The sequence below is a fragment of the Crinia signifera genome, chromosome 8 (genome assembly GCF_055691185.1).
Source record: "Crinia signifera chromosome 8, ASM5569118v1, whole genome shotgun sequence".
In the NCBI taxonomy this organism is placed as follows: Eukaryota; Metazoa; Chordata; class Amphibia; order Anura; family Myobatrachidae; genus Crinia; species Crinia signifera.
This window is the reverse complement of record NC_139224.1, coordinates 64,404,685-64,423,044: the sequence shown is the minus strand read 5'-3', so window position 1 is coordinate 64,423,044 and position 18,360 is coordinate 64,404,685. Positions and strand designations below refer to the sequence as shown.

The following is an 18,360-nucleotide window of genomic DNA, read 5'->3' as shown; positions in this document are numbered from 1 at the left end:
GCATTCTCTGGTTAACCAAAGGCTTATTATCATCTTTTGTTCTCAGCTGCAATACATTACATAGAACAATACAGCGGGGGATTAAGTCTGACAGCCCTTGCTCACTTAATCCTATTAAAGGGTTAGAGGAAAATGGCTCTACCTGGGTCTTGTAGAAGGTGCTTAATCAATAATAAGTATAATCAGATTGGTTGCTGTGGGCAACAGCCCTTATTCAATAGAACTCCCATCTTAGTAAATATTTTATAAATATAGTGTTCATTCTAGAACCCGCCAACTTTGAAAACCCATGCATTTCCTCTTCACTGCCTGGGGTGTCTGCTGTGGTGTTTCTAGCACAGCTCCGGTTTGCATATCAGTGATAATATACAGACCACACTGTGCTAGAAGCACTACAGCAGACAGCGACACCCCAGGCAGGGAAGAGGAAATGCATGGGTTTTCAAAGTTGGCGGGTGCTTGAATGAACACTAAAATATACAACTACATGTCCATTTTCAACAAAAGCAAACATTTTAAATTGCATCATTTTGGTGATCACATCATACATTTGCCTTTTATTTACATATATAATGATAATTTAATGGTTTATGGCAATGCAATTTTTGTTATTTATCGATTTTGAGAACCTCTCCCTTTGGAGCACTGGCCTTAGAAATTGCAAACAACTTCCATTATATGTACCTTTATCATTACCATAGAAAAAAAAATAATACACCAACTGTAGAATGATAGTTAAATCTATGGCCCTTCCCTAATAGAAATGTACCTTGATCATTTGAGATGCTTTCTTTCAGTGGAGTACTTTCACCAGACAGTTCTTCCTCCTCAGATAGAACTAAAAATGCTTCGCTTGGTAGAGTCTCATTGTTATCATTTTTGCTTGGAGAAGTTGTATTGTGTTCAGTTTTCTCTTCCGCTGTATCCACAACACTTTCAGAGGGCAAATCTGGTTTTGCAAAGTACGGAAACTCATCCTCTACTGGCGCCAGCTTTTCAAGAATAGGTATAATTTCATCAGTTTCCATTGTATCCTCACTTTCTAACCCAGTAACTGTTTGCAGATCTGAAACAGAAGTGTCAATAGGCATTTCTTCTGGAGAAGATATGTGCTCTTCAGGTTTCACATTTTGGTCAACCTCCATACTACTTGATATGGCTTCTTCCCCAACATCCTGCAGTGGTGACAGAGTCTCTGAGGTTTCCCTTTTTTCCTCAGAAGGGTACTCTGCTTCTGTGACAGCCATATCAGGTAAAATACTTGGGTCTTCTGGTCCATTCACCTCTATGTTATCCTGTGGTAAACTATTTTCTTCAGTGAACTCAACATTTTTTATTCCATTGTCCAGTAAACTTTCAAAATCTGTTTCATTTTCCTGATGTTCTTCATTCAGAATCTCATCCTTTTCTACGATATTATCAGAATCTTTAGGTTCCGTATCTATAGGCTCTTTAAAGATATACTCTTCGGTTTCATTTTCTGCTTTAGCAATAGGACTCTCGGAAAACGTGTCCATATCTTCATGTTCCAACTCTCCCTCAATAGTAGCTTCCACAGGATTCTCATCTTCCATGTCTTGTATAGGCTCTAGAACATCAGGACTTTCACCTTCTTCAATGTTGGATAGAGTCTGCTGCTCTGTAATTTCAGTATCACTAGAGAGATTTTCTGGAGATGGCAATGCTTCTTGCTCTCTTTGGGCTAAGGCATCAATATGTTGTTCCTCATCCACTGAACTGGCCTGGACAGCAATCCCATTAGACATCATTTTGCTTTCATCTTCTTGACATGTAATACTGTCAGTAGGTTCCAAATCAAGAGGCAACTTGCTTACATCTTCTTGACATGTAATACTGTCAGGAGGTTCCAAATCAAGAGGCAACTTGCTTACATCTTCTTGACATGTAATACTGTCAGGATGTTCCAAATCAAGTGGCAAATTGCTTACATCTTCTTGACATGTAATACTGTCAGGAGATTCCAAATCAAGTGGAAAATTGCTTACATCTTCTTGACATGTATTACTGTCAGGAGGTTCCAAATCAAGTGGCAACTTGGTTACATCTTCTTGACATGTAATACTGTCAGAAGGTTCCAAATCAAGTGGCAACTTGCTTACATCTTCTTGACATGTAATACTGTCAGTAGGTTCCAAATCGAGTGACAACTTGCTTACATCTTCTTGACATGTAATGCGGTCAGAAGGTTTCAAATCAAGTGGCAACTTGCTTACATCTTCTTGACATGTAATACGGTCAGAAGTTTTCAAATCAAATGGCAAATCCAAATCATTGGATTGATCATCATTTATTAAACCTTCAATATCAGACAGTTTCACAACAGATTCATGAGAGTCACAGTTGATATCTACGCCATTTAAAGCCTTTTTCTCCACAGTAGAGTCAGTATCATTGTGGACAAAATTCATATCTGAATCCCCATTCTCATGGTTTCCATTAACCAACTTTAATTCTGTAGGTTTCAACAGATCCTCTTTTGCTTTGTGTACAGCTTCCAACTGTTGTCGGTCACTTGCTTTCATTGTTTTTCGAGCTTTAAAGATTTTTTTTTTAGGTTCTTCTGCAGTGTCCATCTTAAACCTTTTAAAGAAATGATATCACACATTAATAAAGCAAGCAAAAAGCGGCCAGAAAAACAAACACAAAAAAAAAATAGATGAACTCAAATCCTGTGTTGTAAACATCCCAAACATGGATTAAAAATATATACTATTAAAAAAAAAAAATCATTTATAGCATAGCGGATTAACCAGTTGTTAGAAACTTCAAATGAAATATCTAACAAAAGTACAAAAAAGGGAGTAAATCTAACAAAAGTACAAAAAAGGGAGTAAATCCTAAACCTTTCATGTTATGAAGCGAAGCATGAGAAGAGAATATAAAATGGGAAAAAGTGCATGAATGTAATTACTAATCTACCTTAAAACTTTAAATTACAAGGATAGCGTAAGTAATAATGGTGTTCCATGACTATATAAGAGCATACGCTGCTTCAATATCCGCTATATTTTACATCATAGTGATTTACAGTAGATGGGACATTTCTGATCATATTTAAGTATCCCCACAATAACGATATACTATACAATACATCTAGAAAAATATTTCCATTTATATTAACATCATAACCACACAATATAATACAAGGCTGAACAGCAGGATATAGATGATTATATATATATATATATATATATATATATATATATATATATATATATATATATATATATATATATATATATATATATATAAATAAATAAAATAGATATAACCATCACTGTAAATGTGAAAAAGGCCATAGCAATTATTCTGGTAAGTTGGCATTCCTACTCTCCTCCAACCATTTCCAAGATTTACTTTTACTAAGATATGGACAACATATTTTAATCACTGTCTGATGATGATGAAACTTTTTGGGACACTTTGTTTAGAAGACTCAATTTTAAGGAATATGTATCTTACAGTTATGATACTCCATCTCTTCAGTTGGCTCCCTACGTTTTACCTCATCCCTAGCACCCCATTAGTAGCCCGATTTCCTGGCAATGGCATGAGCAGTGTGACTGCTAGTCTTATGACTGTATTGATTAGGACTATGCCACTTGCATCATATATTATATATCGGGACTGATTGACAATCACTTCCCTCTTTCCATCTAGAATACATCCTCCTTTACCTTATTGCCATCTACTCTTCTGTCCTTCTTCGTGAAAAATTGATGTCTTGGGGCCCGAAGCTCATGCTCCGCTGGCTATGCCCTCCCTACGCCTCTGGGGAGATGGACAGGGTGTGAGGGCATCCTTATCCCAGAGCCTTATCCAAAGCGACCTACAGCTGTAATTGGTGGCTCTACAAAGTACGGACTTTAGGGGGTGAATAGTTATGCACACTGAAGTTTTCTGTTATTTTGTCCTATTTGTTGCTTACTTCACAATAAAAAAAAAAAAACATCTTCAAAGTTGTAGGCATGTTCTGTGAATGAAATGATGCAAAACTTCAAACAATCCATTTTAATTCCAGGTTGTGAGGCAACAAAACATGAAAAATGCCAAGGGGGTGAATACTTTTGCAAGGCACTGTATTACATTTATCTTTCTGTTTGTTCTTTTTTAGTTAGTGAAATCCATAAATAAAATTTGCATTAAAAAAACTAAGGGCCTTATTTTGGTTCACTCTTTCTGACAAAATCCTTCTTAGATGGACAAAACCATGTGCACTGCAGGTGGGCAGATGTAACATGTGCAGAGATAATTAGATTTGGGTGAGTAATTTTGTTTCTGTGCAGGGAAAATACTGGCTGCTTTATTTTTACACTTCAATATAGATCTCACTTTGAAGTAAAACCCCACCCAAATCTAACTCTCTCTGCACATTTTGCATATGCTCCCCTGCATATGCTCCATCTAAGAAGGATTTTGTCAGAAAGAGTGAACCAAAATAAGGCCCTATGTGTACAAAGCATACTTAATTTATTTTATAGAATAAGTCAATGCATAAAAAAGCATATTTCACAGTAATGGGCCCTACACACATGCCGATTTGTTCTGCTCAGCACACAGAGCTGACAGCCCACACACAGAGCGAGCTGTCAGCTCTGTGTGCTGAGCGAGCAGACAGCGCCAGTGTTCTCCGGTGGGAGAACCCTGTCGATGCCGATATTGATATTGATGGACACTGTTCATCAATCTCGGTCGGCGACAAAGACGCGCGGGGGACGCGCATTGCTGTCGATATAGCCCCCACACACACACCGATGTGAGGGCATTTTCTAAGCGATTTTGCCAAACTAAGCAAAATCTCTTAGAAAATGCCTTAATATTGGCATGTGTGTAGGCCGTATAAGACCCAAATATTGTAACCGGAAATAGCACAATAAAAATTGGAAAAAAACACACCACAAACCTAAAAGCTTGTCACATTGCTCAGAAATGGCCCATGACTGAACAAAACAGGAAATATTTCCAGCCATATCCACAAGAGAGCTCCCTGTAGCAACAACTGAATATGGATGCATTAGAGACACGACTGAAGGCAGGAAGCAGACTGCCTTGTAAAGAGGGAGTGTTCACAACTGTGCAAGCCAACATAATACAGTATCTTTTCATCTTTGTTCTAAAGAAAATAGGGATACATTGACAGACATCTACTATATTCCATGATATGTCCTTACATAATAATAGTTTGCTGCAATAGTGTTACCATTCATTTTAACAGTGATATAATTGGTCGACAGCAAATAGGTTAAATCCAAATGAAAAGGTCACCATGAGTTTTTCATGGTTTTTTTTTGGTGTCAAATTGTAGATTTCATCACATGAACCCAAATTAGCATACCAGGTCCCCTTGCATGGCCTGCTTCGGGCAGGTGCCTCGCTCTACTACCGCTGCAATTGGCAATCCAGTCACACTTCAGTAAATTTACCCCTAGCATTGTCCCAGAGTCTAGTGGGCATGTGCAGGTCCCTGGGGACCAGGTCAGGCAGCCGCAGGTGATCCTTTCCGGTCATGCTTCAATATAAGAGGTTTGACATTATATATATATATATATATATATATATATATATATATATATATATGAAAAATACAAGAAATGTATTATAAATATCTTCTTTGCATTATTTTAATCATTTTTATGGTGAAAATTGTGGCGTAAAAACTATATGACAGCGCCCACCTTTTCCGCACATATCTGGTCAAAACTCAGATTTCCTGCAGGAAATACTGTTGTACCTGTGTATAATAGTAATACCCACATGAAGTCTTGGGCTCATATACAGTATTGTATATAAATCTGTCTCTGGCACTAGCCAGTGCTTCCTGAACTGTATACTTCACGCATGTCCCTGTTGGTAAAAGGAAACAGCTTTGCAATTTCCATGTCATTAAAATGCAAATGCAGTAGGAGATAGATGCATCCTGATTGCAGTTGTGAGATTCAAGTCCTGCATCTGAAGACGCAGCTTCGGATCACCACTGCAATGGATTTAGAAACCAGCCAAACTGGCTATCCGATCCAGAGCATTCAAAAGCCTGGCCGGCACCGGTACTTTCCATGTGGTGTGTCCTAATCCCAGTAGGCGTGGCCATGCACCCCTTGAAGAGAATACAGTACTTTAAGCACCCCACTGGCCACTCTGCAGCCCAGCACATGGCAGTAAGTGCTGGGTTGAGAAGAGCTGCTGCAGCTGTTGGTGCCTCTCCATAAGGTCTGGGTCTGGTTAACTAGTACCCTGCACCCGACCAGTTCCGTACACCCAGGTCCAGGAAGTTTGGGTCCAATCATGCAGACCCTGGACCTAAAACTCCTGTGTTTTGAAGAATGCTGCCGGGAATCCGCGCCCAACATCTGAGGACGCAAGAACTCCTGAATGTTAATCATGTTTCTTTTGTCAAAACATTGTATTTGTACGCAAACCATAGGGTTTTCATAGTAATATGCCAACCATTATATCAGCTGTGAAATCGTTTCCAGGAAAAATGACGGGTAAGTGAAGGGTCTACAAAAAAAAATTCTACAGACTAATAATGGCAATTGCTTTATTTTCTTTAAAAAGAGTTGAATACTTTTATAGGGAGTGGATCAAACATGGTGTCAGCATGCCTTCAAATATTAACACATGGGGCATGCACATCTCTATGGGAGTCACAGTCACCTGTGAATGCCAGTGACAGAAGGACTACAGCAGTGACGGAGAGGGAAGAGAGGAAATGGTCAGCGGCTGGGGAAATAGCCATAGCTGTCTGTACAAATAACCAGTGCCAACATACAGGGTAAGCGAGAAACTCTGGTGTACTGTGACAGAAATCAAGAACACAGAATTATGCTAACTTGACAAAATCTGCCTCTTAACTGACAAAACTAGACTGTTGGTGGACTCAACCAGCTTAATAGACTGTTTCGACTCAAGATAAAATTAGCCTATACTATCGCCAGAAAATAAACAGCATACAAATATTCAACTGAGCATACACTATTGAGCATGGGGCATATATAACAACACATTTTTATGCCCCTTAGTATATCTGATTCATTAATTTCTATATTATCAGATTTTTATTAAAATATATTCCTGTATACAGTGACATCGAGGAGGGGAGAACGTACTCTTAATACAGGCAGAGACTTGATGCTTCAAGCAGGGAGAAAAAATGAAGTGACTGCTGTTGTGTTCTGGGCTGTGGAGCAGCCGTCTGTTCTCTCTCTCCCTGTGTGATATGCAGCAGCAAAGGGAGGAGCGGTTGCACTACTTCTACTATCTGCCCCTGACTGGTCGACAACCGGCACCTGCATAGACTATTTTGCACAGAGCCTGACCACAAATCCCAAAGTTGGCCCCTACCCCTCACAGTACCAGGGTTCAGCAAAGTGGATGGTTGGCCTGACCATTAACAGCATTTTGTTTTGTGTAATGTTTTGGCACATGTTCAAAAAGGAGATGGACAAAAGGGCTTGAAACATATTTTCAAAGGAAGTTTGTAAGACAGTCATGAGAAAATACAAAAATGCTTAGAACAATGTATTTGTATGTACCAATGTATTAAGAATAATCATCTTTATATATGTCTAGTGTCCATTTGAGTGTCTCCGAAACACTGCCATCTGTTGGCAGAGAGTGAAACTACATCACCTTCTCGCTCATACATGCACAAACACAGAGGCAATCACAAGGTAGCAGAACAGCAGGCTTACTAGTGTTGAATAAGTGAAGGACGACATACCAGAAGTGTGTGCCCTATTGATACACTTTGGCCCCTCCTTTTGTTTTAGCCAAAAAGGTTATTGTAATCCAATGACACCAATATTTCAGTCTTGTCCTAATATCTCATTAAGTGCCAAAAGAACCAAGCTTCAAAAAGTGATAAAGCGGAGAGTGATAAATAACCAGCTCCTATCATTTTTCAAACATAGCCTGTAACATGGCAGTTAGGAGCAGATTGGCTGGTAGCTTACCACTCTCCACTTTATAACTTTTTGAAGCTCGGAGAATCCGTCCCTAAGTCCGTTACATTTGCATTCATTTCACTTGCATCAATTAATCATGCATTTAGTGCATGAAAAAAAAATATTCAGGATCGGAGCTTTGAATGTGAAGTCAGATTAGTCGTCAATTCAGCCATTTGTGGAGATCTGCGCAGAGCCCAGGTTTTGGTTATAATCCATTATTGTGATCTGGTTTCAGCAAAACTCTCAAATGTTTTGGTTCAGATTCAGATTTCAGTTTGGTTTAAAACCAAGAAAAAAAAATGTAAATTGAGAATTATTATTATTTGATAATTAAAAACTAAAATTATGTAATATTTGCAATCCAAAACCTGAAATTCTGAAGTATAATACTGTAGGAGGATTTAACTGGGACTCTGTTCATATTGGATCTTCTTGGACCAGGTTTTGGTTCAGTTCGGATCCACAAAATTAGGGTGGATTTGCATTTCTGGAGAATCGAACCATACATTCATTTGTGACTTTGACACCTGTATAGTCTCAAAATGATGAAAAGTTTAGAGAACCACTGTGGTGGTGTGAGGACCTTTACACGCAAATAGTTTGTACCCAACCTTACTCTAGACAAATCAGAATATATCTGGCACAAAAAGTGAGTGTTTTAGACTACGGCATTCATACCCAAGAAGTTTATTGTGAAAGTTTGGACACATGGATGATAATGACTACATTTAGGGAAATTATTGTCAATGAGTCCCATAATTAGGATTCATATCTAAAAAGTTAAAGAGGGGGAAGAATCTGTAGCCGGAAACTGCTGGCAGGAACCAAGATTTTTGCTTAATAGCTTGTGTGTCATGTAATTCCTGTTGCCAGTCATTTTCTCAATCATATTGATGTTGTAAGTGCTGAGCAATCCCATGGTGTTCTCTTGCATCAATAACACTTGAGTGTGAAGGTGTGTCTGAGAGGTACATTTTGGTTCTACATCAGAGACCATTTTAATGCTCATTCGCTATACGGATGCCATTTTCATCCCTAGCTATGTCAAACGTAATACAAATATAGATAAAACTGTATCTTTAAAAAAAAAAAGAATAATAAGTATTAGCGTCAGTATGCAACTAATTTAGTAATTTTTAGCCAGTCTAATTAGATCAGTTTTCATCCTTACTATTATAGTTTGTAGAAATTACACACTTGCGTGTTACTGTTCCTTTAAGTGCACATCAGAATAGGCCTTAGCATTTTCTAAGAATAAAAGCAGTAGTTGGATGTCATTCAGTCCCCTGCAAAAAATAGTAAAGATTAAAAATGTCAAGAAAAAAAAATGTAATAAAAACAAAAACAACCCCATACAAATAAAGAAACAACATACCTGCAGCCATGATGCCATCAGCTCTCCCAGCAAATTACTATAGCAGCCCTGTCTGATATCAGCTGAATGATTGTACAATTTGCATAGAACCTGCTATTGGTTTTTGAGCCTCACATTATGCAAACCAATCAGAAAGCACAGCAGACAGCTGACTTCACAGAGAAGGAGGGGGATGGAGAAAACTGCCTAGCAACAACAATGAGAATGGGGAGAAAAAAGACGTGATGTCAGGAGATCTGACATGGGTGTGAAAATGGAAGCAGGCTGCAGGCACAACTTGACGCTTGCTAAATTCGATATTACAATGGTGTGAAAACCATAAAAATTGCAAGACATTGGAAGAGGTGTTTAAATCTTTTTTAATACTATTAGAAGCATTAACATTTATATTGGCGGCAAACCATAAGTACATAAGTAAGTGTGAAAGAAAACTTCCTAGCCTATAAAACAATATCACCTATGATTTGGTAAAGTGCCATTATTAGTTACTTTATAATATTCACAATATTACAAACATTTATTTATTTATATAGGACCAGCATATTTCACAGCACTTTTCAGCTCACTTCAGTCAGCTGAGATGCTGCTGGCCTGGCTGCCTTGCTAGCTCTCCATGGCCTGGCTGGGGCCTGGGGCCGGCAGCAGGACTACAGGGGTGTCAAACTACTTGGCGCCAATGTCAGTCACACGCTGCTGAGCTGGAGTAGGAGGGTACATAACAAAAACTGTCCATCCTCCTCCGAGCATGTCCCGCGGCAGAGTGGTGTGTCATCAGTGGGAAATAGGCTGCGGGCTGCAGCTGTGGGGGCATTGTATAGTCCAAGAATACCCCCCGTCCAGACTCTGGACACCTGGCTTAATTACCGGACTGTGCGGAGTCATCCCGGACAGGTGGTAACCCTAGGTGTACAAAATGAACAGATTCAGGGGCGATTCTCTAACACAAAAATGTGGTAAAAACCCTGTTATCTGGGTTTTTACCGCATTTCTGTATGCTCTATTGCTCCTCCGCAGTGGCAGCACTGCGGAGGCAATTGCCAGCAAAAGCTGGCGATTCCCTGCAGAAGCCTATGGGCTTCTTACCGCAGCGCTGTGTGAGGGATCTGTCACGGATCCCTCCCAGCATGCCCTGCGGCCGGCGCCGTGCTCTGCACATGCGCAGATGGACTCCCGGGTCACAGACCCGGAAGTCCAACACCGGTGCTGCATCGCATGGGACAGCTCTTAACGCAAGAGCTGTCCCTTAAATTAATGACCGTATTTGTTAGAGAATATGTGGTCATTAAGAATGCGGTGGCTGGCGATACAGGGCTGTGGATGTTAGACACTCAGAGAAACCAGCTCTCAATCAGCACGACTCTGAATATGAACCTCTTGTATGTACAGTAAGTGCAGCATGGGGGCTGTGTGTGTGGGGGGGGGGGGGGGGAATTGTCATCTGCAGGTACCTGGAGAGACACAAGAGAGGGAAGCACTGGGCACAAAAAACATTATGGTATGTGTCTGCAGAGGGGGAGCAAGGGTAAAACCCATAATGTATGCCCCCACTGCCTCCTCTTCCCTCCCCCACTGCCTCCGGGTCACATTACTTCACTTATTTTGTGCCTGTGCAATTCTACTGTACAGGTCTGCTAACAATACGTTTCGGCAATCTTTCGGTAACTTCCTGTGGTCCTGTAATAATTTTTATTGTCTGACGAGGTCCCAGTGTGAAATTGTTTGAGATCCCCTGCTCTAGATCATTTATCTTATGAGGGAAAGTACTACAGAATATATTAATATAAACAGCAGTATATTTTGCGAACTTTACCCTGCAATATACAACATTTTAACCTCCACATTGGCCTTGCACAGTAATTCTCACAGAAAAGCATTCTAGTTTGCAGAGGGATGCCAAAAACCCTACAACTGGCCCCGTCTCTGCCTAATGGGGGGAGGGGGGTGTAATTAGGTGGCATAGAGAAAGGAGTTCCCCCACCTCTGCATGACCACTTTAAGCCCTGCCTATAGGGATTTCATGCATACATCACTTAGGGCCTTATTCTGGTTGGTGCGGTCCGTTCCGAATTCTTTCGGAGCTGACCGAACGCCACGCTGTGCGGACATTGTAAGAACAAACGCCCACAGGTCCTTCGGACAGACTCACTCTCTAAGAAGAGGCTGTGTTTTCGGACAACAACCAAACTGTGCGTGTGCGGTGGCAACACAAAGATTCTGCACGGTCTAACAGTGTCAGAACGGACGGGAAGCTGCCCGTACGCACCAATGCGGGGTATTTCCGCAAAACTCACGACTGTTATCTGAACTCATACATCTGCCACATGACACACTTATGCCCATTTCTGCCCATTGCTTGCAGTGTAAATGTGTGCAAATTGCAAGAATGCAGTTGTGCTTTCAGCATATATTTGTGTATTTAGTAATGGTCCATTTAGGCAGCAATGCTTCCAATTGAAGCTATGAAAAGAGTGTAATTAATCACTAATGAGTAGAGGAGTGGATTGTATTGTGTTCAGCTGAGAGTGATTCAGGTGCGGGCGTACTAATTGGGCGAACCGAATGCCTAGCGCATGAACAAGTGCTCTCCTCAAACTGAAACTTGCTTATGAAGACCGCATATTTCATGCGTGTTGGTTCGTTTGCAGTCGGTGTGCTGTCCGAATGCATGCCTACCACAGTTCGTGCACTCCCTCGTGTACGCCCATATTTACGCCCAGTTTTGCCCACTTTGAAGCCACGCCCTTGTGTTGGTCCGAATGACGCCCATATTTCCTGAGTCAATTCGGTGGACATTTCTGTACGGTATTAGTGAAAACGAGTACGTAGACCATGTGTGGCACATGCGCATAGCGTTGCCTATGCATGCGCAGACGGCTTAAAAGCGCCCTCCGAAAGAATTCGAAACGGACCGCACCAACCAGAATAAGGCCCTTAGTTTCCAAATGTGGTTTATGAACATTTACTGATCTTTAGAGCATGAACTTCACCTTCCATTCCGCTCATTCTGTTTCTAACCAATCAGAATTGTCTTATTTATTTAACTCCTTATCTCCTCTGGAAGATAACAGATAGAATCTGATTGGTTGCCCATAGCAACATCTCATGTGAAATAGAACGCTCATCTTAGTTAGTTTCCCTTCTATAGGCTTTCTCTTAAAGCAGAACCCTTCCGGTGGAACCCTACTAAATTTGAAGCCTTCTGTTTGATGGAAAAACTCAGACATCTGATTTCTCACTTATACAAATTATGTCTGGAAAGCTCTGCCTATAAAATTACCCTCAAACATGATAGCTTGGTATGAAGAAAGGAAAAGTCTGACAAGCCCAGTGGACCTATATAGTCTGTAATACTTTAGCTAATTCTTCTTCCCATCAGGTATTAGCAATTCATTATAAAATCCCACCTCACTGGTATAGGTGCCCAGTATAAACAAATAAAGTGGTAAATATACTATGATCAGCCATATTTGGCTGATTCCCGTACGAACATGATTGGCTGTATATAGGGTTACCACCTAGTCCCTTTAATTCCGGACACATATTAATTACACAGGTTCTGTGGCTGGCTGACTTCAAGACTCCACTTCACCTGATTTTAAACTGCCACAGAACCTGTGTAATTAACATGTGTCCGGAATTAAAGGGACTAAGTGGTAACCCTAGCTGTATACAACCCGAAAATACGATTGAGAAATGTGTCACATTTCCAAAGCTGTCGTATTCTTCGCTTTAATATTATCCAATGTCGTATGCATTTGTACCCATTCGTATTTGTACCAGGTCGTATACATATCAACCTTAGATATGTCAAAATATTTCACGTGTCGACCTAAGCCGTTTCGACCTTTAGTGGTCAACTTAATGTAAGTAGACCTTTATAGTGTCGACCTAGCAACCATATCCCGTGGGAGAAGGCCTTGTGATTTCAAATGGAACAAGACATGCACTTCAATTTAGATCTAAATCCTGTGCTTAGAATCTTAGGACCCATTTAATGGTATAAGTGTTCAAATGTAGAATGTGAAGATATTGGCTGCAAACGCCTATGGGTGCAATTCCATAGGACTGGAAAAGATTGCATGTAGTTCCATTGTAGAAAAGGAAGTAAGGGAGAAGCAAGTAACTACAGAATAATAAGCTTTACACATCAGTAGTAGGTAAAAGTAATGCAAACACTATTAAAAGAGAGAGTAGTGGACCATCTTAAATGAATGAAACCATTTTTAAATCAAGCAGCATAGATTTATATGTGTGTGTGTGTGCGGGGGGGAGGAGGAGGTTTACCACCCGTCCGGGATTACTAGACAGTCCGGTATTTAAGCTCGTTGTCCGGAGTCCAGATGGTGTAAGTTATTGGAGTGTGCCTTTATCATGCACTGTCCCTCTTTTTAGTTTGTGCGACTCTTAAGGTGGCCATACACACACAGATTTATCTGCAGATCTGTCTGGTTGGACCAAAAACATGGTTATGGATGAGAGTAAATGACAGTTGACCATTTGCTTGGAAATGCTGGAAAACTGATCACTCATCCATAGCCATGTTTTTGTTCCAACCAGCCAGATCTGAAGATAAATCTTACTAGTGTATGGGCACCTTAACACTTTTATCTTGGCTCCTAGATTTGAAAGAAATATATTGAGCCCTGATCTACCCTCCCTACCCCCATCACTGCCTGCCCCTAACCATCTCCTTGCCCCCCTCCTCAGCACTGACCCAACTACTATCTAACCTCCTCCCTTTCCTTCCCCCACAACCCCCACTTGGCCCCCTGCACTGACCCAACTGCTATTTACACATATCTCACCTTTCCATCCTATCTATGGGGGATGTGCAGGTGGTCTGTTGCTGTATGGGGAGCTCAAAAAGTATATGTGATGGGGCCCAGAAACAGTGGGTGGGACCCAACTTTTTAAAATTAATGGTTGGAGGCCTTGATACAGTGAGATAGTTTGAGATTTGGGATTTGGAAAAAAGTTATACAGGGTGATTCAAAAGTTGCAGTATACCCAAAAACTAGGCAGGAAATGGGAAAACTGAATACTCCAGTAAGGTATGCTTGGTACATACCTTAAAAGATAAAAGGGTGTGGTATATGGTCCCGACAGTCGGGATCCCGACAGTCATTAACCCGAAGTCGGGATCCCGACTGGCCGGACTCAGACTGTGGGGCAAGCGCAACAAAGCCCCTTGCAAGCTCGCTACGCTCACCACCTATTCTATTCTCCCTCTCTGGGGGTCATGGACCCCCACGAGGGAGAATAGCCGGTGGCCGTCGGGACCCCGAGTGTCTGGGTTTTGACGTCAGGGTAATGATTGTCAGGATCCCGACTGTCGGGAAACTGTCCGGCGCCCAAGATAAAAAGAGCTATCCCACCTCACCTATACCTTACTGAATTATTCAGTTTTCCAATTTCCTGTACAGTTTTTGAGACAAAAAGGTGTACTGCAACTTCTGAATCACTATGTAGACCACTCAATCAAGGGTCATGTTTGCAAGAGTGCTGTGAATATGCAATGCTATGAAACACATGTATATGATCAACACCCCTCAATGATAGTTAGCTAATGGTTATGTGCTAGATATATTCTTTCCCTTAAATATTGATTTATCGTGTCAATGTCGCACACCAGACGCATTGACTAGCCAGACGTGTAGGAGTGGAGAGCTGCTTGCTTGTGTTCGGTTGAACACAGACGACGCAGCAGGACCCTGTGGATACACACTACCTGATTGCTGGTGACCTATTGTATTTTAAATCATGTGCTATTCTAGCCCACACTGAGAAAGTGGGGTACAAGACCAATTCAATCATTGTGGATACTTTTATTGAGATTATCTCTTTTTATTAAAAACGATATTGCACCATGAAGCTCTCCTTTTGTTTCCTCCTCTAGATGTACTATAATCCCATTGGGATCATGGGATTCCCCAATCAATTGGAAGCAGCGGTCTCTCACTGACTAAGATCTGGTGCTAAGGAAGAGGACCCGGTCGGAGTGTTTTATTTAAAAGGATTGCAGTCATTAGCTATGCAATTGTCCTACTGAATATGCAATATAGACTAGCGTGCATAATATATATATATATATATATATATATATATATATATATCAGTCTATCTATCTATCTATCTATCTATCTATCTATCTATAATCGGTGTAGACAATTACCAGCATGTATTCAATGTACACAGCTATTAAGTGAATGCTTGCTCTAGGGAACCAATGAAACTGTGGGTGTGGAAAAAAGCTGCCACAGTCGGCTTGAACATGTAAAGACATATACACTAAATGTGAGGTTACTGTTTAATTTCCTTGAATCTTCCACATCAGCCAAAATCAAGCAGTTAACTCTCTAATCAGGTGACTAGAGATAGAAAATAGTAAACAGCTCCGGGATGTACATTGCTCTTCCAATGGCCTTTTTTATGTTTGTGTCATTTTTACTGAACAAACATGCTGTCAACCTGTTTTAATGTCCAAGATGGACATCTAAGGGTTGTAGCAACAGGCACCAGTTTTCACTTTTTAGAAGAACACTCCCACTCTTCATTAAATCCCTCCAACTCACTATCCATCCCGCTCCTTATTCAAAACCCAGTAAAAAATGTTTTAAACAGAACAATCACCCTAGGTTAGCCAGCATCCCGCACAACCGCTGAACTCGGTCTCTATTGCATACCGCCCATAGCATTGAGTGGTGGGTACATTTCTGTGCAGAATTTCACTGGTGCAAACATAGGATTTGTAATTGAGGTTCCAGAGAGAACATGGAATGCTGCCATAACTGGTTGGCTTTGTACATATCTCCCCCCTTCTAAAAGCCTTTTTTGTATGCACATGCATTAGTAATTTAATAGTTACCCTAGGGTGCTGCTTGCATGAAATGGTCTATACTTAGATATAAACACACACACACACACGCCACTGTCCACTAGAGGCCACTCAATGGAACAAATTACTCCTATGGGGTATATTCAATGTCAATCAGGTGAGATATGACAGCGAGCAGTGCCTATTGCTGGCTGTCATAGCCCACACTCAGTATTCAACTGACCCCCTGTATGCGCAGTTTCCACCACGCTATTTCTAAAAAGTGAGGATCGCTACATTAACCACAAACCTCACTGTTTGGGGGAATCCTTGTCATCCTCTGAAGGCGAGGATTTCCCCAGTACATAGAATAGGGCGAGGGGGTTAAACAGCGATCCTCGCCAAAAACAAGCCATCCCCACCATAAAAAACCCTTTCGCCGGCTGTATTGAGTGCACACCTTTATGTCCTAAAAGATGTTATAACAGAAATTTAAAGCAATTATGCAGGGACAACTGGATATGAAAAGGGAGCTGTGAAGACAGAGGGCGGTATTCAATGAGCTGAATCGCCAAGTTTTATGGCGATTCTGTGTTTTTTTCGTGTCTGACGGTGATTTTTAGAGCTCCTAATGCGAATCACCCTATTCAATGACCTATAATCGCCGATAAGGACCGGTGAATGAAGCACCAATCGCCAAATGTTATTCTCTACAAATCGCCGTTTTTAGTCTATAGGATTTTGCATGGGGAATCGACGGTAGTCGAGGGGAATCGCCAAAAGTGTATTCAATGAGAAGTTGGCGATTCCTTTTTCTTGTTACATATCGCCGTTCCTCACCGAGTGTCCCTCGTCATCTTTTTCTGGTGAACTTTTATAGGAACATGTCAAATAATTGGTTTTAAGTGTTCTATTTAACTGTGCAAGTGTAATGTATTATTATTTGCTGCCCTTGTGTGATGTGATGGTCGTAGAAGTGCTATACAAATATATATTTAATTTTTTGAGGTATTTTTTTTTTCTCCCACAAAGCACTGTTCTTACCCATGGTGCACCTCACTTACCCATGATTCTCCTCCCCACCTCACTCCTTCGTTTGGCCTTTGTGCAGATTACCCAGATTTTGCCGTCTGCTGTATTGGAAGCGTTTATTCAGGGTAATTTGCATTTTTCTTGCATTTCACTGCAATTTTTTAAACACTGACGACATTAATGAAGCTGTTTAGGGAAACGCAGGGTTGGCTGAGAATCGCCGTTAGGGCCAGCGATTCTCAGCCACGTTGAATAGGGTGACTCGGCGACTCCCCACGAATCCCCATGCATGGCGATTGGCAGCAAAAAACCGGCGATTGGCTGGCGAATGAAAAAACTGAATCGCTGTGACCAACGATTCAGCTCATTGAATACCGCCCAGAGATTGGAGGTAGCAGCAGATAGGGATTAGAGGTGGGGTGGAGAGTTTGTGGGCTAAAAACTGTCACAGTTCAAAGGGAAAGTACATAACAGAAGTTGTTATTTTGACGGTCTTTTAACTAATAATGTTAATAATATATGCAAGTGCAAAGAGAAAATGTGTATGAAACACATATGATTTGTAGTATTCCCTCCTGCGAGCCAGTAATAATATAAAGCGGAAAGGGACGTTCCTTCCTTATTAGGGACGATCCTCTTCTCCGTTATACAGGGTAGTGTAAATCACATCCAAATAGATACGCCTGACACCTTCCCCTCACCAGAATTCTTCATATAAGAAAAAAGGTACCATACGCCCCTTATAGGGAGTGGCGTCTCCTCTTCTCCGAATATGTAGATTTCTCAAACAATATCAGAGGCACCAATATGCTCCTTTCCTCCAAACAACTTCGATGGATCTCAGAGGTATATATGGAGACACAATAGAACCACATATGGTGTAACACAGTTTTATTCATAGAACAGCATAAGGGTATAAATGGATGGGAGATATAAAACATACATGAAATATAAACGATGATCTGCCGCATAGGGATAAAAATCAGAACAATTACCAGAGCCGATGGAGAACTTGATGGATTAAGTTCTCAAAAGCGCTTATGGGAATAAAGTCCCGGAAACCATTCCCCAAAAGGCTCCAAACAAAGGTCCCTGGCAAGTGCTCCAATTCCTGCGGGTATCTGCAAAGGTGCAACGCGTTTCGACCGTCACTTACGGTCTTTTTCAAGGGC

The 18,360-nt window shown here is 41.0% G+C and overlaps 1 protein-coding gene across 4 annotated transcripts in view; it reads right to left on the bottom strand.

Moving 5' to 3' along the window:
* LOC146026164 (activating transcription factor 7-interacting protein 1-like) overlaps positions 1–18,360 on the bottom strand; it is a 59,333-nt gene that overhangs the window by 30,820 nt on the left and 10,153 nt on the right. Inside the window, exons 1-3 of one of the 4 annotated variants that reach the window (XM_083156585.1) lie at positions 9,343–9,466; positions 9,139–9,253; positions 770–2,601 (exon numbers count right to left, since the gene is read on the bottom strand). In XM_083156585.1, the coding sequence (XP_083012711.1) occupies positions 770–2,594 (1,825 nt within the window). In that variant the 5' untranslated portion in view covers positions 2,595–2,601; positions 9,139–9,253; positions 9,343–9,466. Of the gene's footprint in view, positions 1–769; positions 2,602–9,138; positions 9,254–9,342; positions 9,467–18,360 lie in introns of those variants that run through there. The other 3 variants (XM_083156584.1, XM_083156583.1, XM_083156582.1) reach the window with 3 other exon arrangements.